At 43.8% G+C, this 20,249-nt stretch overlaps 1 protein-coding gene across 2 annotated transcripts in view; it reads left to right on the forward strand.

Moving 5' to 3' along the window:
- Positions 1-244: 244 nt before the first annotated feature.
- Positions 245-20,249, forward strand: part of Anapc5 (anaphase promoting complex subunit 5) — a 31,278-nt gene continuing 11,273 nt past the window's right edge. The window contains exons 1-10 of one of the 2 annotated variants that reach the window (XM_057763780.1): positions 245-551; positions 2,346-2,425; positions 3,081-3,190; positions 4,047-4,230; positions 8,030-8,096; positions 13,245-13,346; positions 14,280-14,470; positions 17,307-17,388; positions 18,039-18,128; positions 19,535-19,716. In XM_057763780.1, the coding sequence (XP_057619763.1) occupies positions 381-551; positions 2,346-2,425; positions 3,081-3,190; positions 4,047-4,230; positions 8,030-8,096; positions 13,245-13,346; positions 14,280-14,470; positions 17,307-17,388; positions 18,039-18,128; positions 19,535-19,716 (1,259 nt within the window). In that variant the 5' untranslated portion in view covers positions 245-380. The remainder of the gene's footprint in view (positions 552-2,345; positions 2,426-3,080; positions 3,191-4,046; positions 4,231-8,029; positions 8,097-13,244; positions 13,347-14,279; positions 14,471-17,306; positions 17,389-18,038; positions 18,129-19,534; positions 19,717-20,249) is intronic. The other variant, XM_057763781.1, reaches the window with a different exon arrangement.

Consider the following 20,249-nt stretch of genomic DNA (forward strand, 5'->3'; position numbering starts at 1 on the left):
ATTTATATGAATGCACGTGCAGCCTGCTCCCTTTGTCGCTGACCGCAAGCATTGCGTCTTCCTTTTTACCGGATCCCTGTCCACGTCGACTAGGAACCTGTTCACCTTGGTTGAGCGTTTCTGTAGGGAACGATTTCTGGTAACACCACGTTTTCCCCACCCCCTTCTGGATATTTTGATTGGCTGTCAGTCTACTTTCTGGTCTCTGATTGGTCGAAGGCCTCCCGGGCCCAGAGCACCACTTCTGCGGGGAACAGTCCGGGGCGGGCGAGGTGCCGGGCGGGTGCAGCCATGGCGTAAGGCGGCTCGTGGGCGCGGCGCGCGGCAGGCCTTGAAGGCCTGTCATTGCCAGCGTCCACGAGAGCCACTACTTCGGACCGATGATGACCAACGGGGTAGTGCACGCCAACTTGTTTGGCATTAAGGACTGGGTGACGCCCTATAAGATCGCGGTCCTGGTGCTGCTGAACGAGATGAGCCGCACGGGAGAAGGCGCCGTCAGCCTCGTGGAGCGGCGGAAGCTCAACCAGCTGCTCCTGCCACTGCTGCAGGTGAGAGGCGTCCATCCTCTCCCGCCCGCCGTTTCCACGCGCCGACTGTCGACCCCGCCCTGGGCCTGGGGGCGGGGAAGGTGCAGTCGTGGGCCTTCCTTCGGGCGGGGGTTCACCTGCAGCTCTGCTCTAGGGGAACCTGGAAACGTTACGTGGATGCTTCTAGCTAACGCTAATTGAGCACCTGCTATGGGCAGGCGCTTCCATGCATTCTTTTTGCAGGCCTCATTGGCCCCTGTGTTACCCGAGTGACTAGGGGGAGGCCTTCTGGAAAGCGGGGTACACATAATCTTGAGCTCTGGAGAACAAGGATAGGAATTGCATATGCTCTTCCCTCTAAAGGACTGTAATAAATAGAATCATGACATATCAGTGTTGCTCAAACTTATATGTGGTGGGTACTGGAGATGGTTTTATTTTATTTTGCAGACTTAGATTGTAGCTCCACTGACTGGAGCGAGTTCATTAAACCCTTTTGAGGCTCGACTTTCTCTCTGTAATGTGAAAAAGATGGTAGACACAATTGGCATTCATTTTTTTAAAGACTTACTTATTTTATATGTATGAATGTTTTGCCTGCCTGTATGTATAGTGTGCTGCATGCCCATATAGAAATCAGAAGGTGTGGTTTTTCTTGGAATTGAAGTTGCAGATGGTTGTGAGCCACCATGTGGGTGCTGGGAATTGAACTAAGGTCCTCTGTAAGATCAGTCAGTACTCCTAACCACTGAGCCATCTCTTCAGACCTAATTGGCATTTATAAGGGTTTCCATAATTTGTAACTCTCAGCTGTATTCATATTTCTAGTATTATAAATGCGTATTATCTCAAAAGCCATAATACTAAAATATAGTAACCAAAAAAGAAATAGTGGTTTTAATAGCTTAACTCTCACCTGCCTGCCAGTTTAAAAAAAAAAAAAGGGTGTTTTTTGTTTTTGTTTTTGTTTTTTGCCATTTGAAATTCTTTTTGATTCTTTGCCCAGATACCTACTAGTTTTAAAGTTTATACAGAATTAATCTAATAACATTCCAGTAGACTTTAACGCCTTTACTTACCACTTGACTTTCCCAATTCGTGTTTAATCTTTCCACTAATCCACACAGTTTGTTGTAAAAACATCCAAATAAAAATTAATGGAGTTGCCAGGCGTGATGGTGCAGGTCATTAATCCCAGCACTCAGGAGGCAGAGGCAGGCTGATCTCTGTGAGTTCAAGGCTGGCCTGGTCTACAAAGTAAATTCTAGGGATGTTAAACAGAGAAACTCTTGTCTTCAAAACAAAACAAAAACAAAACAAAATGGAAAAACCCAAAGGCAACTAATGGAGTGAAAGGCAGCCCCCATGCTGTCCAGTTCTCTTTCTTTCTTTCTTTCTTTCTTTCTTTCTTTCTTTTTTTTTTTCCCCAGAGTTTCAGTATTAATCCATGTTATTGTTGAGTAGCAGTTTGAAAAGGGCCTAAACACTGCTAACTTTCTAACACGGCTGCAGTGTGTCATGGTTCGAGCTCGTCTGGGTTATAATCATGATAGCTGAGGTTGCTGTTTAACTAATGAAGGAAACGGGCTCAGAGGAGCCACGGTGTTGCGTGTTTCCAGAGTGCTGAAGGAAGGAGAGCCATGTCCTGTAAATCCTGTTCATTACAAAAACAGTCCACAAATGTGAAGTAGTTCTTGGTGTTGTAGGTCGTCAGGAAAACCCTGATTCTGTATTTCTTGTTTGGAATGATCCATGAATGACTGTTTGCAGTTCTTTGGACATTATCTCTAACCTTCTTGTTTCTCCTTTATGCAGGGCCCAGATATTACACTGTCAAAGTTGTACAAGCTGATTGAAGAATCGTGTCCTCAGCTGGCAAATTCCGTGCAGATCAGGTAAACTGTCTTTCTGCAAGGGGGTGGTGAACATTGTAAAGGAGTGGGTGGAAGTTAGGACTTTTAACAAGTTAGAGTTAGGGGCTGGGGGTGTGGCTTCGTCAGTAAAGTGCTTCCCTCCCATGCACAAAACCTGGTTCTAGCCCCAGCAGTAAACTAGGCGAGCGGCATGAGGCTGTGCCCAGCAATGGGAGGTAGAGGCAGGAAGAACAGAAGTTCAAAGTTTTCCTTGGCTGTAAAGCAAATTGGAAGCCAGCGGGATCCATGGCGAACTAAAGTTATACTTATTTGAGGGATTGTTTTCCTTAGTACCTTTATTTAAATTTTTTTTAAATGGATAGCATTAGACATAAAGTTTATATATTCTTTCCCTCCAGATGTATTATTTTCTATGGAATTTCCTCCTTTTGTTTTAGATAATTTCATTTTTACTTTGACAAATGTTATGACCAGGAAGGGAGCAATGTATGATACTCCTGAGAAATATGGGAGTGACATTTTAAGTGGAATATAAAGTTTGTTTTACAAGCCACAGCTTTATACAAACCTTGAAATAACTTTGAAATCAGAACTGTTATTGGTAATTCAGGAATATGAAACATGGAAGATGTTCAACGGGCCTTCCTAAAACATGCATCCCAATTTTCTCATTCAGAATCAAACTGATGGCTGAAGGCGAATTGAAGGATATGGAACAATTTTTTGATGACCTTTCAGATTCTTTTTCTGGAACTGAACCAGAGGTTCACAAAACAAGTGTAGTAGGTATGAAACTTCTCAGAGGAGCAGAGAGCGCTGTCGTTGAAGTGAGCAGCTTTCTGAGGGGCTTCTGTCATTCCTTTGGTGTACATGAACAAGCAGAATAGGGTATTGCTATGTTGTCGTTTGTATTTGCTGCCTTACTGTTTTGATCCATATTTAACCATAATTTATGGAGAAGCTCCTCTGTTTTATCTGTAATAGTTAGTCTGGTTCTGGGGTCTTTAGGGTTTCCCAGCTCTTTCCACAGTCCTGCGGACCACTTGCCTGTGTGGTGCAACCGTAAGTGAGGGTCACCAGCCAAACTTAGGAAGCGAGGTAAGTAAAAATACACTCTTACTTTAGTATCTGCAGTACGTGCATACATGGCATTTCTTTGATGCTTTTTCTACTAACTGTACCCGTGTCCCTCCCCTCTGGCTCCGTTGCATGGTTGTTTTTATGTTACTCGAATCAGTTGTTTATTGATCTCCTGTTTCCCAGGTCCTGGATGTACGAGGTAGATATAGATTTTTGTCTCACCAAGACTACGTTATGCTGGGAGGAGGGGTGGCAGATGGTAAAAAGTTAATCAGTAAATAAGCTAATTTAAACACTTCTTGGCTTTCGATTAGAATCAAATATAGTAAATATCATGGCTTTAGAGAGTTCGAATAGCTGTGAAGAAAATAGAGGCCTGAAAGGATGGAGATGGGAGAGGCCTGAGCTCTGAACGTAAAGCATGAGGGAGGAATACTCCAGGAGGAGGGGCAGCATCTGCAGGCGCCTGCGATTCTTCCGAGGAAGAATTGGGCCCATAGTCGTTGCCTTGTCCTAGGATGTCAGCTAACGCCGTTATCTTGTCTGTGGTCTTCTTTTGTAGGTCTGTTTCTGCGTCACATGATCTTGGCCTACAGTAAGCTTTCTTTCAGTCAAGTGTTTAAGCTGTACACTGCCCTTCAACAATACTTCCAGAATGGAGAGAAGAAGACAGTGGAAGATGCTGAGATGGACAGGGAGGATGCGGAGCGACAGATGGAAAAGGAGGAGCTCGATGTGTCTGTAAGGTAGGTCGGGTTTTCCTGTTGTGGCACAGCTTCACTGAAAGGGCTCCGTCTGCTTTGCTTCAGGCTGTGTGAGCTGGCTGCCCTTTCCGTCCCTGGGGATCCAGGTTGACTCACAGACTGCATCCAAGGCTTCATACCCTATGGCTTGGAGTTGGCTGGTGGGAGACCCAAGTGGGCAGTCCACGGGTAGAAAGAGTGAGGTCAAGGTGTGGTTTCAGAGGCTCCCTTCCTTTGGGCTTATGGCAGTGACTATAGGGGCACAGTTTCTGTCCGGTGATCCTCTTTACTTTTAGAATGTGGTGACTAGGAGGAGGTATTAGCAGGCATGGTGTAAAGGTGGCCCATTGTGATCTGCCCTGGGAATTGTCTTTCTTTTCCAGCTTCTCTGAGCCCTGGTTCTCAGATTTCTAAGTTTGAGCATGCAGTTCTTTCCTGTGGGGACAGCTACACTAATAAGCAATAGCATCAATCTTCAGAATGAGGGAACTTTTGACTGTTCATGAGAATCTCCTGAGGGCTGCCGAAAACACAGGCATTCTCCACACATACACATCTCTGTATAAAATGTTTTAAAATTAGCTTACAGTCCAGTGGCTTTCCATAAGTTTGCCTATTCTTTGGACATCTGCTCTACCCTGGGCTTAGATTCATCCCTGTCTGTCCTCAAACAGGAACACATATATACATATCACATATACACACTCACACATACAGTTTCAGGTCGGGTATGATGGTGTAAGACTTTTTATCCCAAAGCTCAGGAGGCAGAGGCAGGAAGATCTCTATTAGAGGCCAGCCTGATCTACAGAGTAAGTTTTAAGACAGACAGGACTACATAGAGAGACTCTCTCAAAGGAAAAAGAAGGAAATTTAAAAAAAAAAAATACATTTATACATACATACACACACACGCGTGTGTGTGTGGTTTTGTGTATTTCTTGACTCATTTGATTATTTGAAGCTTTTTGTTCTGTTTTTGTTGGGGATTGGGTCCAGGGCCTGTACGTGCTCTTTGGGTGCTCCATCATTGAGCTTTTTCTTCAGTTACTGTTTTAGAATGGTTAATTGAAGCCCTTTCTTGACTTTTAAAAAGGAAAATTTTAATTTTGTGTGTGTGTTGTGTGTGCAGTTTCTTTTTTCTTTCAGGGGGTGGCTAGAATCCACAATCTCATGCATGCTAGACCAGTAGCTACCCGACCCTTTTTTTAAAAAAAAATAATAATTTATTTAGCTTTTATTTTATGTGCATTGGTGTGAAGGTGTCAGGTCTCCTGGAACTGGAGTTACAGACTGTTAGGAGCTGCCATTTGGGTGCTGGGAATTGAACCTGGGTCCCCTGGAAGAGTAGACAGTGCTTTTAGCTGCTGAGTCATATCTCCAACCCCTGCCCCTGCCCCTTTTATGATTTTATTTTATTACATTTCAAGAAAAACTCCCCTTTCTTGTAGTTATTGGGGTGCTTTTAGCTTTCTACAGGGAAATTATTTTTCTTGTAAATTAGTATTAAAGCTAAAAAGGGGGAAACGAGCACATGAGGTCATTGTGTGCTTTGTAAGTCCCCACCTGACAGCCGGGTTTAACCCCACTGATAGTCCAGACTGTCTGTCCTTAAACTCCAGACAATCCTGCGTCAGCCTTCAGCTGTGGGTAACCCCACTGATAGTCCAGACTGTCCTTAAACTCCAGACAATCCTGCGTCAGCCTTCAGCTGTGGGTAACCCCACTGATAGTCCAGACTGTCTGTCCTTAAACTCCAGACAATCCTGCGTCAGCCTTCAGCTGTGGGTAACCCCACTGATAGTCCAGACTGTCCTTAAACTCCAGACAATCCTGCGTCAGCCTTCAGGTGTGGGTAACCCCACTGATAGTCCAGACTGTCTGTCCTTAAACTCCAGACAATCCTGCGTCAGCCTTCAGCTGTGGGTAACCCCACTGATAGTCCAGACTGTCTGTCCTTAAACTCCAGACAATCCTGCGTCAGCCTTCAGCTGTGGGTAACCCCACTGATAGTTCAGACTGTCTGTCCTTAAACTCCAGACAATCCTGCGTCAGCCTTCAGCTGTGGGTAACCCCATTGATAGTCCAGACTGTCTGTCCTTAAACTCCAGACAATCCTGCGTCAGCCTTCAGCTGTGGGTAACCCCACTGATAGTCCAGACTGTCCTTAAAATCCAGACAGTCCTGCATCAGCCTTCAGGTGTGGAGATTGCAAGTGTGGGCCAGTGCTGCCCGCTCCAGTTAACTTAGGAAAGAGATGGCTGAGGATGTAACCCGGTGGAACAGAACTTGCCTTCTGAGACTTCAGGTTTAACCTTCTGTGCCTAAGAAACAAACACATTTGGAAGTTGAACTGTTCAGTTATTAAATGTTTCTCAAATGTTTTAAGACTCCAGTTGCAGAACAGGCAGCTGAAATTTAGCTTGGCGTTTGGTTCATCTTTTGTCTCAGCAGCAGCATTCATGCTGTGCAGAAGGAATGCTGACCTGGAGAATTATACCATGTGAGCTTCCTCTGGAGAGCCTTGGGCCGCAAGATACTTGTATTGTTTCTTTCCTGGGTTTGTGGGAGGCCCTAACATCTGAGGAAATTCTCATGTTTCTTTTCTTGGTGGTAACTTAATACCAATTTCCCAAATGCACTTATTCCATAAGAGTTTACTGAGTGTTTCCTGCATGCCAGGCACTATGCTTGGTGCTGTTCATTTTCAAAGAGAAGAAAATCCCCATGTTCCTGTCATTAGGTAGGGATGGACAGATGATGGAGAGGTGACTAAAGTTAAACTAACTTTGATAAATTTTCAAGAGAGTCACTGTGGTAAAAAATGAAACAGACACCATGTTTGGTGGTGTGTATAATGCTTACTGGGGAGAGAATAGGAATGGATCAAGGAGGCAGGATTATGAGTTCCAGATCTGCCTACACTGAGTTCCAGGATAGCTTAGGCTATTTAGTATGACCCTGTGTGCTTTTGGTTGTGTTTATTTTTCTTTTTTGAGACAGTGTTTCTCTGTGTGGTCCTGGCTGCCCTGGAGCTCACTGTGTAGACTAGGCTAGCCTTGATATCAGAGATCCACCTGTTTCTGCCTCACGAGTGCTGGGATTAAAGGCATGTGCCACCATCGCCTGGCAAGGCTCTGTTTTAAAGAAAGAAAGACTGGGACATAAAATAGAGAGTCCTAGGAGTAGGGGAGCTGTGGTATTCCGAAGGCTCACTCATGTTGTGTATATATGCCGGCAGAGTCTGGAAGAGAGCCCCTGAAACTGAGGCTTCAGATAGTTGTGAGCTGCCATGTAGGTGCTGGAAATCAAACTTGGATCTTCTGCAGAACAATACTTGCTCCAAACACTAATCAATCGCTGCAGCCTGAGAATCTCCTGTTTTTAAAAGGCTGAATAATAATTGTATGCGTACACCCCATGTTGCTCATCTAACGTTTGTCAGTGGATAATTGAGTCGCTTTTATGTTTCAGCTGTTGTAATGCAATATGAACATGGGTCTGTAGGTGTGTGTGAGTCCCTGCTTTTCATTACGTTCTGATGTTTGATTTTTTTTTTTAATATATATTCCACTGAACTTGAACTTGCCACTTCCTGTCTCAGCCTCATAAGTAGTTGAATTATAGGAGTGCATTGCCATAACTGACTTTGTACTTTTAAAGAATTTATATGATTTGTAAATGTTATCTCTTTTACTCGTATGTGATTCTTTGCTATTATTTTATTTATTTATTTCATTTATTTATTTCATTTATTTATTTCATTTATTTATTTATTTATTTATTTGCTTTCATTTTCCAGAGAAGAGGAAGTATCTTGCAGTGGTCCTCTGTCCCAAAAACAAGCAGAATTTTTTCTTTCTCAGCAGGTATGTTAATTATGTAACTTAGGAGCTTTGTTCCTTTTAGTCCTATGGTGTCCTGTCCATGTGAAGTTAGGAGTTTATTTGCAGGAGTTTAGTGCCTGCTCCTCTTGTCTGTCTTACTGGTGACGTCCGTGTGCTATGTCACTCTGTTTTTTTTTTTTTCAGATTTATTTATTTCTTGAACACTGGTGTTTTGCCTGTATATACTCTGTGTGAGGGTGTCGGATCCTCTAGAACTAGAATTACAGACAGTTGTGAGCTGCCATGTGGGTGATAGGAATTGAACCCAGGTCCCCTGGAAGAACAGCCAATGCTCTTAAACCCCTGAGCCATCTCTCCAGCTCCACTCTGTTCTTCTTTTAATGTTATAATGCAGGCTCATTTGATGACGGTGTGTGACCAACAACCCATACCCTAGCAATTTAGTTTGGCTTTTTTCTTTTTGCAGTTATGTATTTACTTGTAGTATTGAGGGGATGGAACCCAGTGTCCTGTGCTCACTAGGCAAGCACTAAAGCAATCTGTTATATCCCCACTTAACATGTTTTCCCCATGTACACGTCTGCTGTGTTGGTACATGTATGGGTCCGCATGTGCACGTGCATCTCCCTCAGTTGTTCTCTGCCCTATTCATTGAGGCAGGAGTTCCCAGTTGAATCCACACTTGCCAGCTCACTCTGAGAATCCCTCACTGCCCGTCTCGCACTGGGATTATAGAGAGCTGCGCACAACCCCCCACCTTGTCTTTTTGACATTTTCAAACGTAAATGTAAAGAGAAGTGCAGGGACAGACAAAGTAGCTCAGTGTGTAAAGGTGCCTGTCACCAAGGTCTGGAACTTAGCATGGCAGAGAGAAGCAGCCTCCCACACGTTGTCACCTGACCTCCACACACACCCCACCGTTTGCTTTTTGTTAGTTTGAGATGGGATTTCATGTTGTAGCACAGGCTGACCTCAAACTGTTGACAGTCTTCCTGCTTTGGCCTTCAAGTAGTCGGATTGTAAGCTTGAGCCACCCCGCCCAGCAAAAGTGTTGTATATAGTAAATGCCCATACAACTACTCTCTGGATTCTACAATTACATGGTGCTCTGTAAAATGTTTAATACATGCTCTATCCAGATAAAATGGGATTTATGTTTTGGAGCAGGACTAGGCTTTAACTATGTAGCCTAGACTATTTTCTGTCTTAAGCTCCTAAATGCTGGGATTAAGGCGTGCACCACCACTACCCAGCCATCATCTTTTTAAAATTAAAAACATAATCAAGTGTATACTTGTGTCTATGTGTGGGTATGTGCACATGGATGTAGTGCCCTCAGAGGCCAGAAGGAAGCAGGTGGATGGGAGCTGCCTGATGTGGGTGTTGGTCTTCTGGAAGAGCAGCTAGCGCTCTTAACAACTTAACCATCTCTTCAGGCAATTGTTTTATTTCTTAATGTATTTCAAGTTCCAGATCTTGGTATATGTTGTCCAGATATGCCTTACTGCAGCTTTGAGCCACAGATTTTCATTACTGTGCTAACATAAACTAAATATTTTCTCCTGTGTTATTTTTAATGCAAAATAGAATTTTAATTTTCTTTGTCCTGTTTTTCTTTGTTTTGTTCATAATTTCTTGCCTGCAAAAAAGATGTAGTCTTTGAATTTTGGCCAAATGTGGTGGTATATGCCTTCAGTCCCACCACTGTAGAGACAGAGGCAGGCAGATCTCTGTCAATTCCAGGATAGCCTGGTCTGAAATAATTGAGTTAGCCCTGCAGGTGACTTTCACGTAGAATTCCTTAGCTACGGAGCGTGGGTTTCATAAGTACCAGTATTTGTCTCCTCGCACCCGGTGCCCTACAGATGAATTAAAGGGTTAAATGTAAATGGGTAGCGCTATAATTGGACTAGAGGGAGCTACATGTTAAGTTTTAACTGTCTCTGGGTGGGGAAGCCTTTATGAACATAAAAGCTCTGGAAGAAACCATGTAGGAGATACTTGGTTTTTCAGCATAGAACTTAAGGTCTGTATGTCATCATCACATTCTCTACCTTAATTAGAAGGCAAACAACAAGACGGGCAGTATTTGTAATAAATGTGAGTGAAAGAGTTAACAATGTTACAGTAGAAATTCTTTTCAAAGACCTTTTGATGATGAGACAAAGTTTATGATATATTATTATGTGGAAAGAAGAAATGGACGGGGCTGGAGAGACGGTGGTGAAGAGCACTGGCTGCTCCTCCAGAGTCTAGACCCAGGTTGGGTTCCTAACACACCCACAGGGAGGCTCAAAACTGGCTTTAACTCCCGTTCCAGGGGATCTGTTGCCCTCTTCTGGCCTGCGTGGGCACTGCGTATATGTAGTATACAAACATACCTCTAGGCAAAATACCCAAACACATAGAATAAAAATAAATAAAAACCTCTTTTTTAAGAAAAAAAAATTATTATTTTATCTTCTTAAATTTTTTGTTTTATTATTGTGTGGATGTTTTGCTTGCATGCATGTATGTAAACTGCATGCATGCAGTGCCTGTGAAGGCCAGAAGAGGATGGCAGATTTCCCTGGAACTCTAATTTATGGGTGATTGTGAGCTGACTGATGGGTGCTGAAAATTAAACCTGGCTCCTGGAAAAGCAGTCAGTGCTCTTAACCACTGAGCAACATTCCTCCTGTCCCTGCCCTTTTATTTATTTTTCCCTCTGAGATAAGGTCTCAGTGTGTAGGTCTGACTGGCCTCAAACTAGCAAGGATTCTCCTGCGTCTTGAATATTGTGATTATAGGTGTGAACCACTGTGATTTTCTTACCTCAGTGTGTGACCCAGAAACTCTTGATCCTTCTGTAACTGCCGCCCAGGCGCTAAGAGTGCATGGCTAGGCCATTATACCCAACTTCATACACATATGTGGAGAGAAAAAATAGGAGGGTAAAATACCTTGCTATAGCCAGGTATGGTGATACTCCAGTAATCTCAGCAGTTCTGAGGCAAGAGGATTGAAAGGTTAAGGCCAAATCCGGTCAAGAAAAAAAATAAGCTAAACTATTCATAGTCTTCTAGCTGATAGTATTACTAGCTTCTTATTTCTTTCGTAGCCATTTCATATTCTATGGCAGTTTTTGTAATGATTAAAAAGAATTAAAAATGGAATGTCCATGAGTTTGAGGCCAGCCTGATCTACATAGTTAAGTCAACCAGGGGACACAGAGGCCATCTCAAGAAAAGGGAGTTTAATTGGAAATTATTGTTGCTTTCCTATGGCCACAGAAGGATCGCTGGTTAGAGGTCAGCATGGACAACACAGCATGTTCCCAAAAAAAGAACCAAAATAACTACTACGAGAAAAAGTTGCCTATATAAAATTTGAATGTACTGCCTGTATAAACTGTTGAGTATAAACATTTAATAGGGCTTTATTATTTAATATAAATAGTTAAGTATAAAACATTTAATAGTGCATTGATGCTCTCCTCTAATCCCAGCACTTAACAGGCAAATGAGGTAGATCTCTTGAGTTGAAACCAGTATGGTCTACATATTAGTCTGGCCAGAGATGGGTACATAGCAAAATTGTCTTTAAAAAATTAAATTGTAGCCGGGTGGTGGTGGCACATACCTTTAATCCCAGCACTCGGGAGGCAGAGGCAGGTGGATCTCTGGGAGTTCGAGGCCAGCCTGGTCTACAAGAGCTAGTTCCAGGACAGGAACCAAAACCACAGAGAAACCCTGTCTCGAAAAACAAAACAAAACAAAAAACAAAAAAAAATTGTAGCTGTTTTTTGACATTATATACTAGTCAGTTTTGTGCTACTCCAAAGAAATATGCAGCATAGTCTACTATCAGCTAAAGAGGGGTTTGTTTTAGCTCATAGATCAAGATATATTTAAGTCCAAGATTGATTGGCCCTGTTGTGTGTGGGGGCTGTTTTGTTTTGTTTTGAATATTTATTTATTTATTTATTATGTATACAATATTCTGTCTGTGTGTATGCCTGAAGGCCAGAAGAGGGCACCAGACCTCATTATAGATGGTTGTGAGCCACCATGTGGTTGCTGGGAATTGAACTCAGGACCTTTGGAAGAGCAGGCAGTGCTCTTACCCTCTGAGCCACCTCTCCAGCCCTTGTTTTGTTTTTTTGTTTTCCACTATAGGCTTTCTCTGTAGCTTTGGTTTTTGGGCCTGTCTTGGAACTCACTATGTAGACCAAGCTGGGCTCGAACTCACAGAGATCTGCCTAATTCTCCCTCCCAAGTGCTGGGATTAAAGGTGTGCTCCACCTCTGCCTGGCTTGGTTTGGGCTTCTGAGAGTCATACATCATAGTGGGAATGCTTGTCAAAACAAATGGACCCATCTCTAGCTGTGCCGCAGTGAGACTGAGGGATGTGCGTCCTAGGGGTACCTTTGAGGCCATAGCCCTACTGGCCTAATTCCTACCACTAGGTGCTGTTTTTGTTGTTGATGTTTTGTTTTGTTTTGTTTTAGGAATCCTTAAATAACTCTTTGAGAATCCCTTTAATGATTTTCCAGTGATTTTGGAAGAACGCTCAAATTCCCGTAGGGCGCTTCATGATCTGAGTGGTTATTATAATCTGTTTTGATTGTTTTGGGATGCGTGTGTGTTTAAGACTCTACCTCTTAAAGGTCCCCAGCACTTCTCAGTACTGCCAAATTAGGGGCCAGTATGGGTTCTTGAGGGGCATCCATGCCGCAGTGTAATTGCTGAGTCTACCCATGTGAAATAGCTAGGTGCAGGGCGGTGCAGCGGACACTGTAAGGTGCTTTCCATGCCCTAGAGAGAAGGGTAAACACACAGTCTGTCTGGAAAGAGTTCACGGCCTTGGGAGGGCTCAAGGGACATTTACACATAGTCTGGCAGCTGCCACGGGAAGGGGGAGTGCGAAGGACTCATGGGAGCATGTGCAGCTATCGAGCTCTTGCCTAGCCTAGGTGATAGAAAGTGGTTAGTTTGCTGGGTCTGGAAGGAGCACGTGGGTGAGGAGTGCTGGCCAGAGGCTTGTGTCCACGGGAGGGAATAGTGGTGTGTGCTGGGGCGGTCAGTGCGTTTAGAGAGAGGCCGTGCTGAGGCTGAGGGAGCGAACTTACTCTGTGATTTCCAGTGTGCCGTTCTTCTCTTTCTAACCTGTTGTCGTTTTGATTTTCAGGCTGCTTTGTTGAAGAATGATGAGACTAAAGCCCTCACCCCAGCTTCCCTGCAGAAAGAATTGAACAACTTGTTAAAATTTAATCCTGACTTTGCTGAAGCAGTGAGTTTTTTTCCAGAATTTGTTGTTGGGTTGCAAAGAAAGGCCACTGCTGTTCAATATATCAGATAGGCACACAAATTCTAGGCTCTAAAAGAAATCATATTGTTGGTTGGCATGGTTAACAACAGCAGGCCAGGCTGCTGGGCTCCTCGCCGTCTCTGGGTCATCTTGGGTGTGGCTTTGGACGGGAGATTGTAGACTGATTATTAAAAACATTTTGGGACTGAAAAAAATCTTTTTCTTTCTCCCTTTCGTGAGTATCTTTAAAAATTAAATATCCAGTAATTTAATTCTCTATCAGATCTGTTACTCTGACCTTTTTTTTTTTTTTTGGTTTTTCGAGACAGGGTTTCTCTGTGGTTTTGGAGCCTGTCCTGGAACTAGCTCTTGTAGACCAGGCTGGTCTCGAACTCACAGAGATCCGCCTGCCTCTGCCTCCCAAGTGCTGGGATTAAAGGCGTGCGCCACCACTCTGACCTTCTTAATGATATTCGATTTGATATCAGATTTTATTCTCATGTCAGAACAGCTACGTTTTGTTTTTCAGTAACTGAGAAAGTGATTTAATTCTGTGATTCAAAGCAAAAGGACAAGAAAACTCGGTAGCTAATTTTTACTAGTTTTACTCTGTCTTAAGTTAGAAGAATTAGCTTATAATTTGTACATGAATTAGGTTTTCATTACTTCAGTAATTCTTAATACCTTAGCTTGGGGAGGTGTGCTACCCTTGTGTATTACTCGTGGGTCTAACATAGCCAGTGACATTGTAGGCCATATATTTATGATAAACCTGAGCAAACACCTGATGGGACTGCTGTTTGTCATCTGTGGTCTGTTACAACCCCATCATCTTGAATCCCTCGTTTTTCCTATGAAGAAAAGGTTAAACTGAACTCTGGCTTCCATGAGACTGTTAATTCTTTCTTCTTTTAGCATTATCTCAGCTACTTAAACAACCTCCGTGTTCAAGATGTTTTCAGTTCAACACACAGCCTCCTTCATTATTTTGACCGCCTGATTCTCACTGGAGCCGAGGGCAAAAGTAATGGGGACGAGGGCTATGGCCGGAGCCTGAGATACGCTGCTCTGAACCTGGCTGCCCTGCACTGCCGCTTTGGTCACTAGTAAGTTCATAGACTTCTGTCCATGCGGACGTGGAAGACAAGCTCCTCAGTGTTAACTGAAATGTGTTTTAAAAAACAATCCACCTTTCGCCAGGTTTGGTGGTGATGCACCCCTTTAATCCCGGCACCCCAGAGCAGAGGCACTTACATTTCTGAGTTTGAGACTAGCCTGGTCTACATAGTGAGTTCCATGCCAGCTAGAGCTATGTAGTGAGACCCTATCTCAAAAATGAACAAAACCACTCTTAAGGCATGGTGGCACATGCCTGTAATCCCAGCATTCAGGAGTTTGAGGTAAGAAGACAGCTGCAAGATCAAGGACAGCCTGGACTGCATAGAAGACCCTGTCACAAAACAAGCAATTTTATTTTTCAAATGTAGAAAGAACCTAATTTGAGATTTTTCTAGATTTGTTTCTAGCTTCCAGAGTGAACAAGTTAATGAAAATTTTCCTTAGTGCGCCCCCTGGCGTCACTTTCTAGTGCTGCATGTTTTAATGCCTGGGCCTAGTTTGTCTTTTTACTTCGAAGAACAACACAGCCATTTAGGGATGAGGAAATTGGGTTATTAGGCCAAAGGTTCCCAAAAGGATTTTTGGATGCAATGACAGTGCTGCAGAAGCTATTTTCAGTACTTAAAAAGCTAAAGGAAAGTTGTGTCTTCTGGTAGAAGCCTGCATAGCTTGCTGAAGTTCTATGTGCTTTTGCATGAGTTCAGATAGCCATGAGGTAAAACTGGTTGATTTTGTTATGGTATATACCTGGCTTTATTGTTTATTTTGTTTTGTGGAAAATACATGAGAACTTGTAGTCAGGGCAAGTGTGTGGCATTTTCCTGTTAGAAAAGGTCATGTAAGAGGGGCTTACGTTGATGGCACGTGTGGCTGCTGAGACAGTGGAAGCCGGTGGGTGCAAGTTACCAGACAGTCTGAGAAGAACACACTCTGAACACTCTCAGAAACATTGTGGTGCGCAGGTCCAGAGCAGGATGTCCTCAAGGAGATTCAGTGGTTATGTGAGACTCCATAATATCTTATGGTAATTAACTCCTTTTTCTGCTTTAATAACTTCTGCATCGAGCGTGTTTTTTGTTTGTGTGATGGGTTGATTTTTTTTTTTTTTTACTCCTCTTGGGGTGCTGGATATGGGACCCGACTCTGTAACTGTTTACCACTGAGCAACAGCTTCAGCCCCAAAGACCTTTCTTTTTTTTAATAGGGTTTCATGTTTTTCAGCTGCCCTCCAACTTGCTACATAGCTAAGAGTGCCATTGAACTTTAATCCTCCTGCCTCTCCTCTGCCGGGATTTATAGCAGCGCACCTGCTTATGTGATGGTAGAGACTGAACCCTGAATTAGGCACACACTTTGATCATACACTTCATACTAGGCACCATGTGTGTGTCAGGAATAGAGAAGTGAAAATAGGAAACACTAATGTGAATCTTCCCGTGGAGAGGGAGATGGGGGTATGGAATGTAACAGTAGTGTTTTTGGCTAGCACTAGACCAGGATGGGAGCTGTGGTGATGGAGTTGCCATTGCTGGAAGAAGGAACATTCTTACTCCAGGTGTGTGCATTTGCACACATGCCAAGGTCACAGGTTAGTCCTGCGTGCAGCCTGCTGACCTGAGATTGGAGCACAGATTTAGGGCAGCCAAGCGGCCAGTGCCTGTGTTTGGAGGAAACGGTCCACGACTTATGGTCTGTCTGAGCGATATGATCTGTGCATTAGGAGAAATAGAAGGTGACAGAGATCAGCACTGGGTCGTGGAAACTCAAGCATTCACTGAGTAGTGGAGGAGGCCATTGCTTCTGTCTTAGAAAACTAAGGTGTGGAACCCGCTTGCCTCTTGCTAGATTTTAGACTTTTTGAAACAATCTCATGTAGCCTAGCCTGGTCACAGGCCTGGGCCACTGTCAGGTTCTTTTACTGAAAATGTTTCTGTGTTGGAAGTTGCTAGTCCTGCTGTATAGTTCTTTCAAGCTTGTGTTTCCTAAGCTTAGCATTGTGTGACCAATCTGCTGTTGTTTAATGGAATGATATTAACTGAGAACCCATGTGTGAGTGTGTGTTTCCTGTTCTCAAGTAACTCACGATCTACATTCTGCTCAGCGTGGAAAGTAGTTTGAAAGAAATGCAAAACGGGTTAAAAAAAACCCGTCTGGCTTCTCTTTTTGGATAGGCATTCAAGAAAAAAACCCAGGACCACTTAGTTAAATCTCACCCATGCAGCTGTTACTAGTGTTGGAAGAAAATTCACCGTGTACCTTTTCCTTAAACAAGTGGCTTCCAAGAATTTTTGGTTCTCACATTGAGGTGCCAGTGGCTGCATTAGTGAGTTTTTCATCCTGTCCTTTGCTGTTGGGAAATTCAGAGTGGAAGGCGTGGCCTGTGCCATTAGGAGGTTTGTGTAGTGGTTAATAAAATTAACACAGATTAAGAAAGCAACACGCAGTAGTATTTAATGGAGCAACGCAAAATGTGATGTTTTTTAGAGGGTGTTTGTTTTATTTTTTTAAACAGTGCAGAAAAGAACTTTTCATTAAGTAAAATATTGGTCTTTTCCTTGCTGTTCTTTGGCAGTGAACAACTGGAACAAACATTTTAGAAGCAGCAAGGAAAGCCATCCCCTTTACTAGCCATTCTCTCAGGAAGGACCTGCCTGCCTCCACAGTGGATGTTTCCTGCTGCTGGGGCTGGGGCAGCCACTGAGAAAACAGGCCATAAATAGCTAGAGCCTGCTCACGGACAGACTGCGTGCAGATGACTTCCTGCTACCGACGCTTGCATGTTTGTGATTGCTAATGGGATATTAATGTTTAGTCTGTCGTTAGTCAACAGGCAGAGCTCGCCCTGCAGGAGGCAATTAGGATTGCCCAGGAGTCCAACGATCACGTGTGTCTGCAGCACTGTTTGGTGAGGCCGTCCTCTGGTCTTGGGATTTTGCTCACGGGTTGAGTTGGCCTCCTGAAGGCCCAGTTTTAATCGGGTTGTTTTACAGTGGAGCAAAGGTCCTTAGCACTGAGGGGAAACTACATAGGTGGACACAGACTTCACAAAGGGCCCCCATAGTCATTTGCCTTTCTTAATTCATGGCATTCGTTCTGCTTTGAGTGCTTTTTATCTGTAAACTCACCATGAAAAAACGAGTTAAGTATTGCATAGATATTGGCATTAGTGAAACAAGATACTATACCTAATAACTTGGTGAAATATTGCTGTATTAAAGCATAATTGCCAAGTATATAGAGTCCTGAGACACTTAACGATCACCTGTGACTCTCATCTCAATTAAATGCCAAATGGGAGCTTTGTGCTTCTTTCTGAAATGCCTACCTCTTGCTGGAGAGATACAGTGGGTCACTGGCTTGTTTATCTCAGTCTGGCTTTGGTAAAGGTTTTAATGTTCCTGACAGGTTTCTTTAACACTCAGACAAATTCACAAGAGGCAGTATTTTAGGGGGTTCATTTTGTCCCTTTTAAATGCCTTATGTCCACATTGATGTTCACTGGAACATCCACCATTGCCATTGTTATGACACATTTTGATGGTTATCTCTTGCCAGAGCTGGCTTTATGTGCTGGGGCAGAAGAGAGCCGATAGCTATGTTCTGCTGGAACATTCTGTGAAGAAAGCAGTACATTTTGGGTTACCGGTAAGGCTCATCTTTCTGTGAGATTGTTAGAATAATGGTGTGGAGTCTCCTCTTGCGCCCACCTTTGTCGTGGCCCAGCGTAGACTTAGAGTGGGTATCTCAACGTGTGGTCTCGTTCTTGGTCGCTTCCTATGACTTTAATTATTAATCACACCACTAAATTCTTTTGGGCAGGTTTCTCTCTATTCCCTTTGTCCTAACAACATCTGTGAGAGCTCCACTTACTGATTTGATAAGAGATCTTTGTTTAGTTTTAGTTTATTGAGCAACAGAAAAATTATAGGAAAGTCTTCTTTCTTAGTGCTGGGAATAGAACCCATGACCTCACGCATGCTAGGCTAGGCAAGCGCTTTACCACTGAGCTACATCCCCAGCTCTGGGAAGGCTTAATTTTAAGCCAGGGACTGGCAAACTACAGCCTGTGTTTCAAATCTGGTGCTCTGTCTGCCTGTGCATGAACTTCGAGCAAAGAAAGGTTTACATGTTTAGATGGATGGGTCAGGAGAACAGCCACAGTAAGCAGAGACCAAATGTGGCCTGGAAACTGGAATCTGCTCTGACCCTTGTCAGAACGTTTGCTGGTCCTTGTTTTAAACAATAAGCAAAGCCTGCTGGGAAGATATTTTCATTGTAGCCTTGGTGACACAGACTAGGCAGAGGGCGGGGTCTATGTGCAGAGAATAGGAATGACGTTGGGGTCCAGACCGCCGGATGGAGGAGCGTTGTTCTGTCTGGGCATCTGCTGGATCCGTGACCATAGACCATGAGATTGGGAGCAGTTTAATGTACACCTGTTCCGTCTGTGCGCTACCTGTGTGATCTCTCTGGGGAAAGGAAACATGCATGGGCAGAATTGAAGTGGCTCTTTAGAGACGACTTAATATATTCTTGTTACAGATTTAGCCTTTTTTAGTTAAACTTTGCCCTTGAAGATTATTCCAGAAGAAGATAACTTGTTGCTCATGACAGGCATCCTTTTTATTTTTGATCTCCTGTTATCTAATGTGCCTGGCACTGTTTGATCTATTATCTCATTGTAATCCTTACCACAATTCTTTATGATAGGTTTGATGCCCATTTTACAGATGAGGAAGCTGAGGCTTAGCTAAGAAGCTAAGTGACTGGCCCTAAGTCAACAGTAAGTAGCAGAGGCAGTGTCTAAGTCCAGGTTACCTAATGCCGAAGCCCTGGCTCTTTGCCACGTACCCTCTGCTTCTCTTTCAGCCCTAGAGTTTCAGGAACACATCTCACGGGTCAGGGTTCAGGTCAGGCCGCAGGAGCTTTCCTTTAAGTAGATCTGTCACTGTGCATGTGCTGAAATGTGAAATCCACCGCATTTCTGAAGAGCAAAACAAATTCTGCCATGTAATCTCTATCTTGGGTCGTGGGTATATCTGTCCCCTTAGTACCTCGCCTCCCTGGGAATACAGTCCCTTGTTCAACAGAGAGCTTTTGCTGGGAAGACGGCCAACAAACTGATGGATGCCCTAAAGGACTCCGACCTCCTGCACTGGAAACACAGCCTGTCGGAGCTTATCGATATCAGCATTGCCCAGAAAACGGCCATCTGGAGGCTGTACGGCCGCAGGTAGGTCTCCAGGCAGACTGCCAGAGCCGCGGAGGTGTGGAACCTGTAGAGATAAGCAGGGGCTGTCAGACTGGGCCTGTGCAAGGTTGTCCCCGTCGGAAGTTGTTCGCGGAGGGGATTAGAGAAAATGCTTCGTCATCTGGAGACATTTTGTAGTCTGCACGAACTTGGCAAAGTCTTCCCCATGTACACGGTTTACTCTTCCCGGCTGCTCTGTGTATAACCGGTGGGTGATCTCTCATCTGGTTTGCACATTTGATCTCAAAATCCTGAGTGTAATTGACCAGTGACCAGCTGGGGCTCAAACCTAGATCACCTGACCTGGAGCTGAGCCTCCCCCTCCCCCTGTTCGCATGCTGCATGGCCTCCTTGTGCAAGTTCAGCATCCCTTCCCATAACTGCTTGTGTAGACAAGATTGCTTCTCTGTTGAGGTGTTTTCTCTGGGATATCTCCAGCCTCTCTGTTTTCCACGTAGCCACCTGTAGTTTGGAAGTAAACTTCTGAACCAGAGTTTCTCTGGAGCCCTGTCTCA

This window comes from Chionomys nivalis, chromosome 3 (genome assembly GCF_950005125.1).
Source record: "Chionomys nivalis chromosome 3, mChiNiv1.1, whole genome shotgun sequence".
In the NCBI taxonomy this organism is placed as follows: domain Eukaryota; kingdom Metazoa; phylum Chordata; class Mammalia; order Rodentia; family Cricetidae; genus Chionomys; species Chionomys nivalis.